This window comes from Medicago truncatula, chromosome 5 (genome assembly GCF_003473485.1).
Source record: "Medicago truncatula cultivar Jemalong A17 chromosome 5, MtrunA17r5.0-ANR, whole genome shotgun sequence".
In the NCBI taxonomy this organism is placed as follows: domain Eukaryota; kingdom Viridiplantae; phylum Streptophyta; class Magnoliopsida; order Fabales; family Fabaceae; genus Medicago; species Medicago truncatula.
Window position 1 is genome coordinate 19,332,085 of NC_053046.1, and position 20,692 is coordinate 19,352,776.

Consider the following 20,692-nt stretch of genomic DNA (forward strand, 5'->3'; position numbering starts at 1 on the left):
ATATATATATTAATGAAACTTTCGTAAACAGAAAGTAATGACATTTGATGATCATCAAAAGTTTCATATGAGATTTTTACTAAGATTAAGTGATTAATTGGATAAGTTGAAAAGATATATACAACATATTGATGTGCCTAATAGACACTTACAATAATTATTATTTTATGAACGACTTCTTGCAACTATGTGAATTCTAAAACCATTAAATTGAAGTTTCAAATGAATGGTATTTTACTTATAAAATGATCATCCAATTTTCTATTTATTATATGCAAAGAAGAAAGTTAAATATGGTTGAAATTCTCAAATTTTCCCATGCCTTAATCATCTTTCTTTTTTTAAGTGCTCTTGTAACCAATGCAAGTATGTACTTGTTCACCCCTTTTTCAAATTTCATTCTTTATCATATAGATAATCATCTATTTCTTTTTAGTAATATTATTTTATTTTTATATGACATCACAGATATATTTTTCTGCTCTACTGATGAAGATTGTACTTGGAACCTATGTCGCCAACCATGGGTTCAGAAGTGTCGTTTGCATATGTGTAGCTGTGAGAAAAATTGAATCAATTATTTCGAAAAATAATTATATGTCATTTCTAAGTGCATAATGTAACACCTCAATATTTTATATACATTGTGTGTGTGATATGTTTCAAATGAGAGGAGTGTCTTATGGTGAAAGATAATATGATTAAATAATGACCATATGATTAAAGTAACTTTTGAAGGGTTAAGGTAAGAGGAAATTTTATATTTATCATTTAAAGATTATGAGTGATAGAGTGGTTCTGAGTCATATTTGATTATGAAATTTCATGAAATTGATGTTATGTTAAGTTGATTTTCGTGCTAATTGATTATGTTAATTATGGGTATGATGAACTTTGTGAATTTAAGTTGTTTATGTGCTTAAACTCATATTTGATGATATAGAATAAGTTGTTCTTGAGACTTTGACTTAAATGTGTGAAAATTATGATGTTGTTGTTAAATGTTTTTGAATTCATGATGAATGTTCTTCATAAATGATTGGGTATGTGTGGGTGATGTTTGTATGAAAATTACTCCCTCCATCTCTTAATTATTGACGTTTTAGAAAGAAAAAAAAAAAAAAGCAGCAAAATTATAGACGCTTTGTGATTTCTATGTGGAATTAAATAACTTGTTTCCAACTTTGCCCTTTATGCCTTTTACGCCTCCTCTATCAGTAATTGCATGTTTCTTTCTTGAAAACAGCCATCTTGAGCCATGTATAAAATTATGTCATTTAATGTTAAGCACAAAAAACACTTGTGAGTCTTTCAAGTATCTTTCCATATAGTCCCTATAAATAAAGATAAGAAGTACGAATAAAGATAGCAAGGTATATGAATTTGAAAGAGTGGAAGACTCAATGGACTCTGAGAGAATTGCAGAGGAAGGAGATGAAGAATGTGAATTGGAAAGAGTAGAAGATTTTGTAGAGTTTGTAGAAGATTCTCTTGATGAAGGGATAGTTGAAGATGAAGACTATGTTTTGGAAACTGTGGAGCGAAATTTTGGGGCAGAAGCAGAAAAAGTTAGAAGAAATGAGTTACAACCTGGTTTTGATGAAGATGAAGAAGTTAGAGAAAATGAGTTGGAACCAAATTTTGAGGGAGTAGTAGAGGAAGAAGATGAGGTAAATGTTGAGGCAGCTGCAAAAGAAGTTGGAGTAAATGAGATACAATCAGATTTTGTTGAAGTTGCAGAGGAAGAGGTTGGAGAAAATGAGTTGGAACCTAATGTTAACGCAATAGTAGAGGAAGAAGATGACGATTTGGAAGTAAAAGAAGAAAAAAAAACTAGTGAAGGCAATGTCAAAAATTTATCTTCCATATTTTTTAGAGTAAATTACACTCTCCTCCCCTCAAAGATGCTTGAATTACACTCCCCTCCCCTCTTATGTTAAAATATACACTCCCCTCCCCTCTTATTCAAAACATATTAGAATATATTTCACTCCCCTCCCTTGAGAGAAGCTTGAATTACATCCCCCCCTCTTAAGTTAAAATCTACGCTTTAGTTCCTCAATAATTTTTTTTTATTTCTAATAATCTAGCAAAAAAAATAATCTGACACACTTCAAAGAAAAATAGCATTGTGGGTTCATTTTAATATAATCAAATTTTGAATACATATATTTCTCTATTTTTTATTCACAATTTCATTAACATATAGTTTTAAACCCTATTATAAAATATGAAACAACCTAAAATAAATTTAAAATATGTAAAAAATTACTAAAGTCGATTAAGTATGATTATTTAAAAGTGAATTTTATACTCTAAATTATAAAATTAATAACAAAATATTTAAATTTAATTGCCAATGACATTTAGATTATAAAGAAACGAATTTATATTTTTAAATGGTGATTCAAAATTAATATATATTATAAAAATATTTATTTATGTGAAAATAGATTAAAGTGTAGTCCATATTTAATTATTAAGGGAGTGGGCTGTAATTTAAGCATCTTATAGGGGAGGGGAGTATAAATTTTACTTTTCAAGGGAGGGGGCGTATATTTTAACATAAAAGAGGGGAGGGGAGTGTAATTCCAGCTTTTTTGAGAGGAAGGGAGTGTAATTTACTCTATTTTTTATTAAAATTCTCGAACCTAGTATGCTTTAATTATCATCATGACCTTTGATTTAATCGTAGTCATGTTTTGAAAAGTCATGGTAGTGAATGTGATGTGCATCATGAACCTTTTATGCAAATTTATCTTCGTTTTACATTAGAACCATGGCCTTCTTTTATTTTCGTTTTACATTGACAGTAGAAGAAACTTGCAAGCATGTGTTTATAGTCTTATTCCTTCCATGCATAAAAGTAATACTCCACTGTGATGTGCATAGTAATATAAAAACAATACTCCTATGATGCGCATAGTAATAGAAAATCAAAATTGATGCTCTTGAAGTGCAAATATGCAGCAAAAATAAGTCATACAAAAGCAACTTCAAATTACAAGTACACCGAAAGAAATACAAAATTTATTCTAAATAATCAAGAACTTCTTGCACCAATTCAGGGTCACATTTCAATTGCTTAAGCAACTTTCCCTGACATTCCAACTATTATGATTAGAGAGAAATGAATGAAACTCTTAATTCTCATAGGATGAAAAGAGTGCAGTACAATGATATTTATACAAGTGAGGGAAAGTATGCTAAGTACCGTGAACTAGAAACTAGAGAATTGCTACTCTACTGGATAACTTGCTCCACAAGTTATCTCTTATAATAAAGCTAAAACATAAAATGTAATAGTCCCCCTCAAGTTGGAGCTTTGTATATATCAACTAAACCCAACTTGAACAACGGAGAATTGAAAGGCTGAGGAAGAAGGGACTTCGTAAAAAATCTGCAAGTTGATTTTGAGAGGAAATGGGAAGAAGCTTCATGATTCCTACTGCAAGTATGTGAATTTTGTGAATGAGTTGAAATATGTAAATGATGTGAATTATGTGAATGAGATTAAATATGTGAATGGTGTGAATTATATGCATTATGTGGATTATGTGCTTTATGTGAATACAAGCAGAGATGAGTATTTGGTTTGGTGTAATTTGATGATTATGATAAATGAAGAATGACGTAAGAAACTCTTGTATGATTAATGTTGTTGATTTATGCAAGTATGTATATGTGATATTTGAAATTCTATTATACTATACTTGAATTTGTAGTTTCTTAATGTTGAATGTAAATTTACCCTCCAGTGACTTTTGTCGCCTCACCATTGTAAAAATGGTGTAGACGTGCAGGTTGAGGACGCTTGAGATGGAGTGAGTTTCGAGGATTAGCTTGAGGCTTCCTCGTTTTCTTTTCTTTTGGATTCTAGTCTAGGCTATGATTAGGATCTTTTGGGAGTTATTTTATTTATATGCTATGCTGGATTTATATGGAGACCTTGTTGCTTTAGTTTAATGCATTCTAAGATTTGGATTGTGATGTTGAGACCTTGAGATGATTTTGGAGATTGTTGTTTATTTCGTTGTGAAATTTTAATGAAAATTGTAATATTCATGTTTTGAGTTTTAATGACGTAGCACCTTGATCACAATATGAATTAATTGTTGTATTTGTATTAAATATTAATGGTGGGGTTCAAGGGTATTACATCTTCTATGTATCACAATATATTATGTCTCTTAATGAATAAACTCATATCATTTATGTTTATTCCAAATTTAAACGAAATTTCTCACAATCAAATGCATACACTTCAGAGATCAAATATGAGAAAATATCATAAATAAAGTTTCATAAATGTAAAATCGTTCTTACAACGAAAATCAGATATGGGAACCAAGTCTCGTACTTTCTACATGATCCTTACATTTTGACGGTGACATGCCTTTAGTCAACGAAACAACGATCATCAATTCATAGCTAATATTCTCAATAACAATTGTTTGATCTTTAACGCGTTCTCTTATGGCTAAGTACTTAATGTCGAAATGTTTGCTTCGACTTCCACTTTTACTATTCTTAGCCATAAAAAACGCAGCTGAATTGTCTCAATACATCTATAGTGGTCTAGAAATTGAATCCACAATTTTCAATTTGATCTCACGATGACTTTTCTCTATTTCTCTCTAAGTTCAACCTGATCACCAAAAGATGAATATGAACTTTTCTATTTAAGTTCAATCAGATCATGCTAAGGTGATTATGAACTTTTCAAATACACTTAAAGGTATGCCAAAGATATAGTGGATACTTTGGTGTATTTGTGATGTCAATATAATGTTTGAGAATGAATCTCAAGTTTGAAGATGTTTCTGATCTTTTTCAAGTAATCTTGATTTTCTTCTTTTGATCTTTTTGTGATCTGATTCTAATGTCTAAATGAGAGATCTTGGGTATGAGAGAGATTTATACTCTACATATGAATAATGATACCCTTTATAGAGTTTTGTCTTGGCGAGCAAGTCAAAAACTAACCATCGAGAACTAGCCATTGTTTTATCTTTTAGTGGTTTGCCTTCACGACCAAGAACTCTTGAAATTAGTCGTTAACCCTCATGCTTTGCTTTCCAGCTTTTGATTTTTCTGTGCACCTTTAGGCATGTTTCTTCCATTAATTCGTTTGACATTTTCTAAATTTGTGTTTCTGATGTCATTATGACATGCTTTTGATCTTTAGAACTTCAATCTTTTGAATCCCTTAACTTGAAATTCTAATCTACCTGATCTGTATCCTCAAGCACAATTGATTTCCATTCCTTTCATCAAAAAGCTTGATCTTGACTTTTGAGATGAGAATCAATGTTGAACACCAATTCTGAACTTTCTATTTTAGCCACTTTAAAATGTTTCTGGTGTATATTTTGAAGTTCTTTTTTATTGAAGAATTTTGTTTTTAAGATTGGCATATATAAACTTCTAATCTCGTATTTCCTTACTCAATCTTGTTCTTCAATATTGTAGTTCTTCTTAATTCTTACCACTTTGTGTCGTTGATGTTTCTTGGGATATTTATGCATCTATAATATCATGTTATAAATAACACTTAAAAAAACTTGTTAGAAAACGAGCACACATGATTTAATTTGATCTCTTTATTTCAATGAAGTTTGTTATCCTTAAAACATCAATTTAAGAAGGATTTTATGATTTTTCTCAAAAACTCTTTGAGTTATGATATTGTTTATTACGAGTCTTGTTCGATTTTGTTTGTTCATTTAATAACAGCTCATTTTTTTTTTGACAAGATTTAATAACAACTCATGTAATGTGAGTTTCTATCATTCATGTTATTGTTATATAAACTTTTCTTTTTTCCGGCTTAGGCCCTCTATGTAATAAAAAAAAATCTCAAAATTATGATTAAACAACTTAAATAACTAAATAATAGATAATATTTATTCATGATTCAACTAATTAGATTCCATATTTAAAAGATGAGTCATGATAATAAGTGGCCATAAGACATATATGTTAAAGAATAAAAAAGATTTTCTTTTGTTGAATAAAGTTTTTCTTTTTTTAGATTTTGAAGGAATTAACCGTATAATTTACAAACTATTTTTTTTTTTTAGAGAAACAAACCATTAATTTTTTTCTCTCAAAAAAAAATTAATTTTTTATGGTAATCCGAAACAAGAGTGTAATCATAAAAACATATGTTAGCATTTTTCCAAAAAGATTGATTCAAACATATGTTAGCATTAAAACCTCGAAATGAGTTTGTATTAAGATGTCAAATTTAAATCCTCTTTATACCAATTATGCTGAGTCACTTCATCATAATTTTGCTCTAATTTAATTGGATCTTTGCAAGTGAAAAATAAAACTAATCCCTACTCCCTCCATCTTGAAATATAAAAAAAAAAACTAATTTTCTCAGTCCTAAAATATAAGCAAAAAAGATAAACTTTTATTTTATTTAATCTTGTTTTAAAAAAAAATCATCTTTTCCAATAAAAACTTTTTCATATTCTCATGAAATTAAATGCAAATTACATTTAATTTTCCCTCTCTTTTATTTTTTCCATAACCAATTGCCAATGAAAATTGTTTTTACATCTTCCCATAAAACTTATTTCAAAGAAAACACAAAAAACTATGCTACAAATTCTTATACTTTAGTTTTCTTAATAAATATCATTTTTATTTTTTTTGCTTATAATTTAGGACGGATTCCATTCTTAATCTGAAATATTGAATTAAAAAAAAAAAAAAACAAACAAACAAAACCATCCTAGTTATTATCACAGATAAGCAATGTTGTCTTGTCTCTCTCCCACTCGCTTGCTCTTACCTTACCCATCAATCACGATTTGCGCGCTTCCTCTTTCAAACAACAAGATCTAACGGTTGAGATTTCAGTCTTCCTTTGACCCTTACAACAAGCTCGATTTTCGAACCACTATATAACCACTTCACCCTTCTCTCTCGCATCACATCCCATCCCATTTCTTCTTCTTCTTCTTCTTTGCCTCCTTTGAGTTTTTCTCTGATCTCTCTCTGTAACAAACACAATACAACACAACAATGTCCGCTGAAAAAGAGAGAGAGACCCAAGTTTACTTGGCCAAGCTTTCTGAACAAGCTGAAAGATATGAAGGTTATGTTTTTAATTTTGTTATTTTTGTCTCTTTTGTTGTTTTTTTAATGGGTTTGTGTTTTTTTTATGTTTTTTATGCTGACATTGTTCTAGATCTGTTTATTGTTGTGATTTGGGTTTGAAATGTGTGTTAAGATGTAAAAGATTTGATTTTTAGATTTGGGTATTTATTATATTGTTTATAGATCAATCATTTTCTAGATTGGATAAATTTAAATTTAATTACTATTTTATTTTAATTTGTTTGAATTAAATTAGATTAGACTATTAATTGTTTATTGATGTGTCATTGTGTTGGATTTCTGTGTTACTTGTTTGATTTGATGCTTAGATAGGAAAGAAAAATGGATCTTTTAAATTGAGAAATTTGGTAAAATATGTTATCTTCAATATTGGTAAGAAATTCAACAGTTGATGTTATGTTATGTGTACATTCATAATAACTAATCAATTATGGATGTGTTGGAACATTTCCCTTTGATTGCGACGTTGAAATTGAGATTATGTACTTAACTTTTAAAGTAAATTGTTCAATTTTAAGAAGCTAATTCAACAAAAATTATGATGTGAATTATGTTTGGAAACAGAAATGACTTACCAAAGTGATGTCATGGACCCAAATTCGCCAGTCTATTATTAAACTCGTGTTTCTGCCTTGTCTGGAGAAGATTAATTTGTTAAAAGTTTTGTTTTGTTCAATTTTTTCTGATTTAGGACTGGGGTAAAGAAAATTTGATTTGTACTCGATGATAATTGATAATGTATATTACCTGAACTTAATTATTGCATAATACACAGCACCTGGAAGTTATTTGATGTTGCAAACTGTTTATAGTTTTCAAATAATATTGTCGACCCTTCTGAAAATTTGTATTCAATATGCAGAAATGGTTGAATGCATGAAGAAAGTGGCAAAACTTGATGTTGAACTAACTGTGGAAGAGAGGAACCTCCTCTCAGTTGGATATAAAAACGTCATTGGTGCACGAAGAGCTTCATGGCGCATTATGTCCTCAATTGAGCAGAAAGAGGAGTCTAAGGGTAATGAACACAATGTTAAAATGATCAAGAGTTACTGCCAAAAGGTTGAGGAGGAACTCTCCAAAATCTGTGGTGACATTCTGACAATTATTGACCAGCATCTGGTTCCTGCTTCCACCTCGGCAGAAGCTAATGTTTTCTATCATAAGATGTGAGTCATATATTGCTACACTGCTTTTGTACTACTTGATTGATTGATTCAAATCCTTTCTGACCTGTTGGCCATTAGCTTTATCTCTATCTTCGGTATGGAATACTTTCTTACTTTTAGTTTTAGTAGACATAGTATTTTGGATTCAAAGATGTCATCACAGATCTGACAAACATGGAATCTGTGACTGGTGGTTTCTTGACTGCTTTTTTTTTTGGTTTGCCTTGCAAATTTGTTATCCACCTGGTGGATGAGTACCCTTTTCGTGATTAAGTCCCGGCTCTACAGGGAGTCCTGCTATGAATGAGTCATTGGATTTGTGTGTTTATATTATGCTCAAGTTATAGAGTTTCAGTTAAAGAGGGAAGCAAATTAGAATTTGAATTCTAGTTAATTATGGATTATATATATAGAACACTGGCCCTTGTTTATTAAACTCCTAACTAGAATCAAACAGTGAAGAAATCATGATAAGAACTAAGAAATATGGAAACTGGACTTAAAGATAGTTTAAGTTGCTCTAAAGATAATATGAGATATTATAACATATTCTCATATTCTTTAACATATTCTGCTCACCCTCATCTGATATGAAATCTCTTACTGGCTCACTACTTTGGCTTTCCATCCCTGATTTCCTTATGCTTCTTTTGATTCAGGAAAGGTGATTATTTCCGGTATCTTGCTGAGTTCAAGACTGACCAAGAAAGAAAAGAGGCTGCTGAGCAGTCACTGAAAGGATACGAGGTTTGTATTTCAGCACTAAAGTGGTTCATTAATAAATTGTTTCTTATGTTTATCTGTATATTATGCTGTCTCTTGATTTTCACAACTGTTTTGATTATTAGGCTGCTTCCGCCACTGCAAACACTGATCTTCCATCAACACATCCAATCCGTCTTGGACTTGCACTCAACTTCTCTGTCTTTTATTATGAGATTATGAACTCTCCTGAAAGGTAAGTAATTGGTTCTCTCCTACTTTGCATGGTTCTGTTGCTTTTGTTTATATCTCTTTTGTCTAAGTGGCGGTGATAAAACTTACAGGGCCTGCCATTTGGCCAAACAAGCTTTTGATGAGGCGATTGCAGAGTTGGATACCTTGAGTGAAGAGTCATACAAGGACAGCACTTTGATCATGCAGTTGTTAAGAGACAACCTGACTCTCTGGACCTCTGATTTACCAGAGGATGGAGGTAAGGGATAATGACTAACACTTGATTTAAGATGCATCTGTGTTGTACGTCTTTCAAGCTCTCCAGTTTTTTTTGCTTTTAAAAATTAGGGATATATGCCCTGAGATGCAAGATTATTAATCTGGATGTCGAACCAAACACATTGAGAGTATAGGTATATATTGTTGGGTAGGTTGGCATTCCATATACTAGTGGGACAAATGCTCCCATTGTCCACCAAATTGGCCCGTCCTTAATCACCACAAGAGTAATCATCCACTCGATTTGCATCCTTACCCCAACCTTGTCTAAAAATTAGGACGAGTATAAAGTAAGAAACTGTGCCTGCTATTGGATAAATTATCCAGAAAACCTTAGTCATATTGTTTCTAGAGTGAGTTTCTTCTTGTGAATCGTTCCTAGTTAATTGTGTAATTAAGCTTTTGTTATTTGGTTTATAATACACTTAGAACTGCTCCTACTAGAGAGGTTCTAAAGGTTAATACTCTCTTACAGGTGAGGAGACCATAAAAGCTGAAGAAGCCAAACCTGCTGAGGCTGAGGTATGTGTAAGATTGGTTTCGGCTATATTTACATTTGTTTGTTTTCTGAAATATGTATGCAAAGCCATAGTTATAGATCTATAGTAGTCAATTTTTACTGTAGAATAGTAAGTTCTTTTAAGTGAAAAAAAGGGTATCTACATATTTTCTGAAGTCACTGTTTTCTAAACATCCATTAATTTCTACCGCAAAATTTGACATTATTATGTTTTTGCAGCATTGATAATATTTCATTGGATCTCTGGCCCCAATTCGGTAGTGATGTATCTAAGATACTCAGTGAAGAGGGGATTTTTAAGCTTTTCTTGCTATGGATTTGGACTAGACAAGGTGGAATTTGGCCACTTCATAGCTCTCGTACCCTTAGTTATCCAACCGAAGCCGGAAGATCTGCACCTGCCTTTGTGTTGTTTTTTTTTTTTACCTTCAAACTTATTTATTTCTATTGCCGTATCTGTTTTTAAGTAAAGTGATCAGTTGTAGCAATGAACAATTCATATTGACCTTTTAAATTTTTCTGCATTCATCAAGTATGAATTGGTTCTTCTGATTAAAATCTTTTTGCTTTCATGGCTGTTTTACTGAATGGTGTAATTTGAACTTGAAATCCATGATCCGTTTAAATGAAAAACAAGATGCTGGAAATACATTTTCTTATCTGGTGAAAATACAACTAGCAACTTCAATCTAATATCACAAAAATATATTTATCATAAGGGTGTGGTGGCTTAATTAGGGGTAGCACTTGGGTGACATTGTGGTTGGTGACATTGGTGACATTGGTCAACTACAATGTCACATGTGACTTTCTTTCTTTTCTTTCACAAGATTTTTTTGTTGTTTTGCACACTTGAACATTGTGGTTGGTAATGTCACCAATGTCACCAACCACAATGTAGAGATATAGAGGGCTGTTGGATTTGTAGTTTTTCTAAAAAACTGAAATTTTGTGGTTCTTTTCTTGTAGAGTTGTGGGGACGGGGGAGTTATGCTAGGTCTGTTATTAGCTCAGTTCAGCGGTTTGATTCTCTAGTAGTTAGTTACTCGAGTGTTATGGGAAGTTATAGTGAACAATACTTACAAATAAACTAACGTGCTTCTCGATATTTTATGAGTAGTTAATTATTTATGACTAGCTCGTGGCTTCTCTTGACAAGGCATTGCTACTACTTTTCGTTTGGGTTTAAAAACACACATGAAATTAAACCGTGCAACTCAAATATAGAAAGAAAAGTTTAAATTATGAAGTCATTCATCATATACGATTTACTCTATTATTGTAATAGATACGTTTCCATTACACTAATTTTGGAAATTTTTGAGATCATATCGAACAGAGGGATGTTACCATAAAAGTAAAATGTAATCTACGTTTCCATTACACTTGAAGTCATAAATATGAACTCTGGTACTCAAAAATCAGTGTGCTAAACTCTAGTTATATTGCTTCTTGTGGTAATCATGCACAATGTTAACCAATAATAAGCTGGGTAGTAGAAATCGTTGCAATTTTGTTGTGAATCTTATTTATAATTGCGAAAAAACATGGCCAATGCAATCGAAATTGTAGTTGCAATGTCGGTTGGTTACTACAACTCCGATCGCAAACTGCAATTCAAAACCATGCCATCCGACACGATTTTTCCACAAAGGTCTGAGACCCTAGTCCAGACTGCATCAACCACATTTAATTTCTCGCAACATCGATAATTGACACTTGAATTTAAAACTTTGGTATCTAGTCTTCTGATCTAATAATCAAATTCTTGCCTATGTTACACATGAAAGTAAGTTTATAACTATACATGCAAGTAACCAATGAAATTTATATCTACATGAACACAAATGGTTAAAATTTATTGAGGTTCCATTCTTATTACAAATTGAAAGCATCAATAACAGTACACACTACGCCATAGCTTGCTAATCAGTTAACAGCAGAAAATTCTTATTCTTTCCTAATCAATACATCATATCATCCTGCTTGCATAAGCGCGAAATGAAACGAATACGAACTAAATTCTGAATCGAAAACTAAAATGTAAATGAAAAAATATAGTCATGAATCAATCACCTAATGAAAAACAGAGAAGTGAGAATGTTCTGCAGGATTATACGCACGATCATGAATACGATGATCACGGTGACGGTGATGATGATGATCAATCTCAAATGTAGTAGATTCTGCATCCTGAACTGAAACTTCTTCTGATCTAACAGTATCCAAAAGAATATCTCCGATTCCATGAACAACAAGCCAATCACTGACATACAAATCCGGAAAAACCACAGGAACACCATTATTAAGCAAAAACAAATCACTACCAGCACTAGTTTTCACATTCAATGTGAAATCTCTTTGATAAGTCCAAATCAACGTTCCTTCCTCTAACACAACCAAATCATTCCACACAATCTTACACGGCACGAGATGACGGCGAAGTATATCGGAATATTCCGTCACGTTTCCGACGTGACTCACCATAGCTTCGTCGATCGGCGCGAAAACGGTTAACTGATCAGGGCGTTCTTTCAGACCTAGAAACTGTAAATCAAGAAACGCCGCCATAACTGAACAACCTCTCGATCTCAAAACACCGCTAGCTTCCTTGAATGGAAACGTTGACGAATCCGTGATTAACCGTTTCGATCCAAAACCGCCGTCGCCGGAGATTTTTCTTGATGAAAAACAACTTGCTCCGGAAGGACGAGGAAGCTGAAAATAAGGATCAAAGAAGCTTTCCGTTTGAAAAATAACGAGATAACCGTCATCGAGCAACGGCGTTGGATTAACCGTTACGTTGTTGATGGAGAGTTTACGGTCGGAAGTAGTTGTGACGGTGAGGGAGTGACCGGGGAGAAGAGTAGCGACATTCGCGCCGAACGGGAGAGATCGGAGGCTGTGGAGAGAGAAAGCGTGAGGGAGGAGTTGGTAACGGAGGAGAGAGAGAGGAAGCTGAGGAATCTGGCTGAAAGCGAAGTTCGTCGGAGCGAAGATGGTTAGGGAGCGAGATTGACGGCGAGCGATGAGAGAATGGGAAGCGAGTTCGAGGTTGAGTGCCATGGCTTCGTGACCGGCGGTGGTGAGGATTTCGGCGGCATCGAGGATGGTGGAGGAAGGGTGGGAGGTTACGGTGGAGAGAGAAAGGAGGAGGAGAGAGAATGTGAAGAGTGTAACGGTGGTGGTGGTGATGGAAGCCATTGTTTATGTGAAAATCGAGTTTGTGATTTTCTGGTGTTAGTTATGTAGTAGTTATGGTTTCGTTTTGTTTTTGGAGGGAAAAGTTTGACACGTGGAAGATTTCGATTGGTGATGAGTGAGGAGGTTGTTGTAATTTCGTTGGTTGAGGCTTGTAAGAACTAAGATGGTTAATATGAAGAATTTTTTTTTTTCTGCCCTTATTTAATTCCAAAAATACAAAAATGCCCCACTTTTGAAAAAAATTTCATAAATGCTCTACTTTTCAGAATTTTCGGGTACCTTGCAATTCCCACTTGCGGGGTACCTTAAAAAAAATTTAAAAATTAAGTACATTGCTACCCCCACTTGCGGGGTATGAATTTTTTTTTTTTTTTAAAAATAAATAGATTGCTACCCCCACTTGCGGGGTATGCTTAATTTTTTTAAAATGTTTTTAATACACCCCGCAAGCCCCACTTGCGGGTTAGTTTATGTGATTTTTTTTTTAATTTTTTCTCGTAATTATTAATAATAATAATAATAATAATAATAATAATAATATTAATAATAATAATAATATTAATCACTAGACATCCTATAAACAAAATAAAGACTAAATTTCTACTGATGTCTAATATTAATGCAATCTTTGCGGGAATGACCAGGCATCCTACAAACACCGCATCTTCTCTCAGTTTCCACATCGTCCATCTCGGTCCTAATGCGAGTAATTGGTGGACGACCTTTCTTTGCCCTACGCATTGACTTGTTGGGAACCACCTTCGGTCCTTCATAATTAGGCCAATATGTCTGGTGGTGAACCACGTCGAAGTGGATGTTGTATACGGCGTATACACACTCATTCGTGAATTTGTTATCGACAAAAGTCTTGTAGTCGTGACAAAAGCTAGAATATGCGGCAATGACATGTGAGCATGGTAGGTGTAACGCTCTAAACCGTCCACAGTCACACCATTTATTTTGCAGGTCCACTTTGTATTCTCCCTTTGGCAATCCTTCTTTATGATCGATGGTTTCACGGACGGAAAAGGTATATCGATCCCGGTCAAACTGAGTGACATGATGACTGTTGGATTTAATCACCTCATTCCTGAGATATTTCATGCTGTTTTCGGAGAATGGCTCACCAGAATTTACCCTTGCCGCTGCCTCATGTCCTCTTTTAGCAAACAAGGCCGCCAACCTGTAATATGATGCTTTCACGATAGCTGTGATCGGAAGTCCTCGAATACCCTTATACACGTTGTTTTGTGACTCTACCAAGTTACTTGTCATATGGCGCCATCGTCGACCATCATCATGTGATTGAGTCCACTTTTGTTTGGGAATATTTTCGACCCATGCTAAAGCCTTTCGGTCTGCAACAGCAATTTCAGAACGGTAGTATTCGAATGTAGGGATGTTCATGGCGTAACCTGCATTGTTTTGAAAAAAGTTAGATGTGTCATTTTAAACAAATAAAATGTCGAATTTACGTGGAAAGAGATATGATTTTTACCCATGCATTCAACTTTCTTCTTTAGTTCTCCATCCTTGAATGATCTCATAAAGTTTTGTGCAATGTGTCGGACACAATAAACATGGCTTGTCGGAGCATCGTGCCATCCATTCTGTGGATCATCATACGCGCTCTTTATCGACACATGTCTATCAGAAATGAGGCATATGTTCTCTTGTGGGGTGACATGCTGCCTTAAATTTTTCAAAAAGAAACTCCATGCCTCCTTGGTCTCGCCTTCCACGATTGCAAAAGCTATGGGAAATATCTTGTTGTTCCCATCTTGCGCAACAGCTAACAACAATGTTCCCTTGTATTTACCATACAACCAAGTTGCGTCAATTTGGACAATTGGTTTGCAGAATTCGAAATCTGAGATACACGGACGAAAGGCCCAAAAGAGACGCTTGAAGACGGTCTCATTTGCCACTTCTGTTGATGGGTCTGATTGAAAATCAATTATTGTTCCTGGCAAATCTTTTTCCATGACCATCAACCACTGTGGTAGTTCTTCATAAGACTCATCCCAATTACCATAAATTGATTCAATCGCCTTATTCCTTGCTCTCCATGCCTTTCTGTATGAAACTGTGTAATTAAATTTCTCTCGGATGTGTGCAATTATAACCTTCACTGTAATTGAGGCATCCATATATAGTAGTGATTTAACACTTTCACATATCACATTGTAACTAAGTTTGTGATGATCTTGTGTCATTTCTGTTGAGACACATGTATGATCATTCATGTTCCCAATCTCCCATTTATCAGTTTTTTTCCTCCACGAGGCCCGCAATTTGAAACCACATTTTGTATCTTTACATTTGATGACATACCTTTCAGGATCTGATTTTTTCACAATATAATCGGTTGATTTTTTCATGTGATAATATTTAATTGCGAGAATGCAATCATTCTTGTTATGAAATTGCATCCCTGGGGCAATACCTTGATCGACCGGAAGAACCATTGAATGGTAAATTTCAGTTGAGTGGTCATCGTTGACGTTGCGCATGGACCTTGGTGGGTTGTAAGAAGCTCTAATTGGTAAAATTGGTAGTTGTGGCAGATCGTCATCATCGTCTTCTTCGTTCTCGTCACCGTTTTGTGCGGCAAGGAGTTCTTCATCATCATTGTCTTCATCATCTTGAACTTCATCAGTTGGTTGGTCTTGGAATTGGGAGGTGAATATATTGATTTCATCGTTCAAAGTTTCGGGTTGAGAGGGATGAGGTTGAGTTATTAGTTGTGGTGGTTCGTACACATTTTGTGACCACTGTGATTGAAACGGTTGCGATGACGGGTTGTAGTGCGGTTGGGACGATGACGATGAGGGATTGCAGTGTTGTGTGTTATATTGTTGTTGTGGTAGATTTTGGTGTTGACTAGAACTTGAGGGGTAATTTAACTCAAAATTAGATGTTGGATTCTTCATCTCAAACGTAACATAAAGCTCTATGTAGGACAACGAACTATGACTTTTATGTACGTTAAACATAAACTCGACATCGTCGTTATCAGTTATTCTTAACGCCTGGTAGTGGATTGCGGTAGCTCCAACAAACATGGGATTCCGGCACATAATTTCAGACACAACCATATTATCTCCGAGACATATTTTCTCCGCAATTCTTTTTTTGAGATGCAAGTAAGTACTAGCCATGCTGACTTTAAAACCTTTGGTATACTGACTTTGAAAAAAAATACCGGAATCATTTTTTTTAACTTCTCCATTATAGTACACAAAAACGTTTATATTTGATGCCATTGATTTGGTTTGGTCTTAAGAATGAGTAAGCGTGTATGAAGTAGAGTGGTTTGATGCAATATAGTTGTAACATGCAGACCACATTTATAATATTTTGTGAGGTAAAATTTTAAAAATTTTAAAAAAAAAAATTGGTTGGGGTACCACGCAACTTGCAGTTGCGGGTTAGTAGCAGACGCGCCCCCACGCACCGTCCAAGGGGTACCCCGCTGTGTGGAGTTGCGAGGTAGGACAACACGCGCCCCACGCGCCAGCTGGATTGGACATTAGCTACTTGGAAATTGCCCCACGCCCCCACACGTACTGCTTTTTCATGGACTGCATGCATCACGTGATCAACCATGCATGTGTCATTTTGGTGAAAAATTTCTCCCAAGAAATTAATGTATTTTGCATGCAATAGTCATATCTTACTTGATTAATATGATACTGTTGAGTAGCATGCTTGTTGAACACCATGCTTCTGTGCTTCTGATGCAGTAGTCACTTCTATATTTATTGATGCAGTTGTCACTTCTATATTTATTTTAAGACTGTTGCTTTGCATGTGTTGTTGCTTTGCAGGTGTTGAATTAGTAAAAGATATGGATTGAATTCTTCACTTCATTCATTACGATACCACACAACTACTTCCCCTATTTACACATAACTTTACATTATAAATACTAGAACTATATTTTAACTCTTCAGACATATTCTACTTATCTCAATCCTTTCCTTACTCACTCACATTCCTTTCCTTACTCACTCACATACAACCAATATTTCAAACAAATTATATAAAGTAATGGCATACTTGTGGTTGGAAAATGATCACAGATCCAATGAAGAACATATCAGAAGATGGGTATATATAAATATTAATTTGTTAATGTCGTTTTCATTTTTTAATTATTAATACTACTCTTAATATTATAGTTCAATATTAATTTCAATATATAATGTTTTTTTAAATTTATATTTTGATTATGTTTTAATTGTATTCATTTATTATTTTTTTTGTTAGGATGCAGAGGGTGCACCTCTCGTCACCCGTACAAGACAACACATAATACCAAGTCCTCATATTGAAGAGTATCTACGTCAAACCGGATTTTTTGAGGTTTCTCAAATAGGGCGTTACAAAATCGATAGACACATCGTAACCGCTCTTGTAGAAAGGTGGCGGTCTGAAACACATACTTTTCATTTTCGAACGGGTGAATGCACAATCACGTTGGAAGACGTATATATGTTACTCGGATTACCTTTTTGCGGACCATTTGTTACGGCTCCTCCAAATCTTGCGTGGAACATTTGTGCTCAATTGTTGGGAATAACTCCTCCAGCAAATAAAACTGATGGTTTTACCCTCTCATTGTCGTGGTTAAAGGATAATCTGGTCGATAATAACTTCAGTGAACAATCTCCTCCGGAGGTAAAAATACAACACACTAGGAGGTACCTACTATACCTCTTTGGAGGGTTCTTGTTTCCTAATACAACTGGATTATTTGTGCACAACTCCTGGTTGTATTTGTTAATGGATTTTAATCTAACAAGAAACTATAGTTGGGGATCGGCAGTGTTGACTTAACTTTATCGTGGCTTGTGTGAGGCATCACACCCAAATATAAAAGCACTAACAGGATGTCATTTCCTGTTACAAGTTTGGGGATATTGTCGGTTGAGTTATATCGCTCCGAAAAATGATAACCCACTCCAGTGGCCGCTTGGATTAAAGTAATCGTGATCAATTTTTTTTTTAATATTTATTTCGTCACATTTTCTCACTTCTTATTAATATTATTATTTGATAAATTAGTTACTAAATTGTTTATATCATTTGTTAGATGGACAGGTGCAGGTTCAAGATACTATGAAAATCCAAGCCATGACACTATTTCTTACCGAAAAAAGTTTGATGACATACTACCCCATGATGTAATATTATAATTGATTTTTTAATTATGACTTTATATATATATATATATATATATATATATATATATATATATATCAAAATTGTTAACCTTACACTACATCTTATCTCTTGTGCTAGTTTAAATGGAGACCATACAAGAATGTTCCACACAACTTGCCTGAAGAATATTGGGAGTGGACTGCAACAAGTTACCTTATATGTTTTGACAAAGTTGAATGGCATCCAACTGATAGGGTCAAGCTCCAATTTGGTCTGCCACAAGAAATACCAGGGCCCCCACGAGACATGACACAGTACCATGTAATAGACAAACGGTTCAAGACGTGGTACAAATCAAATGGTTTTCGCTTTCCACAAGAGAGCGAACATTGGGACAACCGACGGAGTCATACTTTACCACGCATGCGGCCAAGATCACTCACCCACACTCATGCGTATATTGAGTGGTTGACAACCACATGCAACCCACGTCTAAGGATTTCAATTGAAACAAACCCATCAAATTCAGATCCAGACGAAGCCGAAGAAGAAGAGCCGGAACATGAACCTGAAATTCGCAACAACCAAACACCAATTCATGATGATTTTTGGGATCAAGACATTTTTTCTCAACTACAAGATCATCAATCCCAACCACATACAACCCAAAACATTCATGGTTCTGTAATGTATGAATTTCTCGACACCCCCCAACAAAACATCATCCAACCACCACCATATACCTCCCCGAGAAATGCATATGAGCCCATTATCAGTCAACTTATGGTTACAATGACCCAAACCAAGCTGGCGCATCCAACAACAACTACTTCTCCTATAATGACCCAAACCAAGCTGGACCGTCCAACACCAATTACCCCCCCTACAGCAACCCACAATACCCAATGTACACCAACCAAAACTACAACCACCCACCAACACCAACAAACCTATTATCTCACTTTTCTCCGGCTTCGTTGAACTCTAGTGATCAATTTCTGGATATGGGATGGCCAACAAGGGAACACGATGTGTCATTGTCATTGGGTTATGGTAGTCAAATACAATCAGCTGCAGATAACAACGACGAAGACCAACATGACCCTCAAGTAAATCGCGGAAGAAATCGTCGAAGACGAGGGTGTGGGATAGCCGGGCATTTATAATAATTGTAGATATCATGATATTTAATATGTTTATTATTTTTTTTCCTTCTTTTTTTTATTATTTTTTTTTATTTTAAAAATTAAAAAAAAAAACAAAAAACAAACCCGCAAGTGGGGCTTGCAGGGTATTAAAAAAATTTAAAAAAAAATTAAATACCCCGCAAGTTGGGGTAGCAAGTTATTTAATTTTAAAAAAAAAAAAATAAAAATATAGGCCGCAAGTTATTTAATTTTAAAAAAAAAAAAAAAAATGTAGGCCGCAAGTCCCACTTGCGGGGTAGTTAATTTTTAAAATTTTTTTAAGGTACCCCGCAAGTGGGGGTTGCAAGGTACCAGAATTTCTGAAAAGTAGGGCATTTATGCAATTTTTTTCAAAACTAGGGCATTTTTGTATTTTTGGAATTAAATAAGGGCAAAAAAAAAAAAATTTCTAATATGAATCTTATCATTTGATTTTCAATAATCTTCCATTTTAAAAAACAGTATGATTAAAATATAATATTTTTACGGTAAATTAAATAATTTGACAAGAATGTATCAATATGTATAAAATAAAAATTCCCTCTTTCAAAAAAAAATGTAATTTTAAACGAATGTTTGCTTAATATTAAATGAGTTTCTTTTGAGAAAAAAATTATAATTAAAATGAAAAAAATGACAAATTATTTTTTGATTTACAAAAATGATCGTTGATTTAATGATTTGTTTTAGCAAAATACAACAATTTATTAATGAATATCGTAGAAACTCTTAAAATATACATGTTTGATACTATTTTTTTTCGTTTATAGTCTTTTTTGTTAAGTCTGTTCAAGTGGTGTTTGAATTTATAATTTAAAATTTTCTCTCAATTTTACTATTGTTATCTAAATTTTAAAATTGACCCGTTAAATTAGTGTTAGCGTAGTTGTAAAATTACTTTTGTTAGCATCAGAGGTGGTAATTTTGGTAGTAACATAAGTGGTAGATGGATTAGAGTCAACCATAGTTATCCCCTAAGAGAGAAACAACACGCAAATCAATAAAAAAATGTCATTTTGAATATGAATATGTATTTTCGTTGATCGAAACCCAAATATGAGACCGAATCTGGAACCAGGATAAAACTTTAAGTT

General features: G+C 33.9%; 5 protein-coding genes across 5 annotated transcripts; 3 read left to right on the forward strand and 2 right to left on the reverse strand.

The window, feature by feature from the left end:
• The first annotated feature begins 582 nt into the window (after positions 1-582).
• LOC11417609 (neurofilament medium polypeptide) lies at positions 583-1,971 on the forward strand. Its single transcript, XM_024783819.2, has 2 exons — positions 583-745; positions 1,247-1,971. The coding sequence occupies exon 2, from the start codon at positions 1,404-1,406 to the stop codon at positions 1,938-1,940; it is 537 nt and encodes a 178-aa protein (XP_024639587.1). The 5' UTR covers positions 583-745; positions 1,247-1,403; the 3' UTR covers positions 1,941-1,971.
• A 4,862-nt stretch (positions 1,972-6,833) lies between these two features.
• On the forward strand, positions 6,834-10,596 carry LOC11427779 (14-3-3-like protein GF14 iota). Its single transcript, XM_003614003.4, has 7 exons — positions 6,834-7,111; positions 7,997-8,303; positions 8,963-9,050; positions 9,152-9,261; positions 9,350-9,498; positions 9,994-10,040; positions 10,258-10,596. The coding sequence occupies exons 1-7, from the start codon at positions 7,039-7,041 to the stop codon at positions 10,261-10,263; spliced, it is 780 nt and encodes a 259-aa protein (XP_003614051.1). The 5' UTR covers positions 6,834-7,038; the 3' UTR covers positions 10,264-10,596.
• Positions 10,597-12,114: 1,518 nt separating this feature from the next.
• LOC11418088 (putative fasciclin-like arabinogalactan protein 20) lies at positions 12,115-13,242 on the reverse strand. The gene has a single exon (XM_003614004.1). It carries the CDS (start codon positions 13,240-13,242, stop codon positions 12,115-12,117), a length of 1,128 nt encoding a protein of 375 aa, XP_003614052.1.
• A 600-nt stretch (positions 13,243-13,842) lies between these two features.
• LOC112422066 (uncharacterized) lies at positions 13,843-16,403 on the reverse strand. Its single transcript, XM_024784798.1, has 2 exons — positions 14,741-16,403; positions 13,843-14,657 (listed from the first exon to the last, which is right to left on the reverse strand). The coding sequence occupies exons 1-2, from the start codon at positions 16,401-16,403 to the stop codon at positions 13,843-13,845; spliced, it is 2,478 nt and encodes an 825-aa protein (XP_024640566.1).
• Positions 16,404-17,295: 892 nt separating this feature from the next.
• Positions 17,296-19,526, forward strand: LOC120580637 (serine/threonine-protein phosphatase 7 long form homolog). Its single transcript, XM_039834666.1, has 4 exons — positions 17,296-17,355; positions 17,515-17,948; positions 18,341-18,431; positions 18,550-19,526. The coding sequence occupies exons 1-4, from the start codon at positions 17,296-17,298 to the stop codon at positions 19,390-19,392; spliced, it is 1,428 nt and encodes a 475-aa protein (XP_039690600.1). The 3' UTR covers positions 19,393-19,526.
• The last annotated feature ends 1,166 nt before the right edge of the window (positions 19,527-20,692 follow it).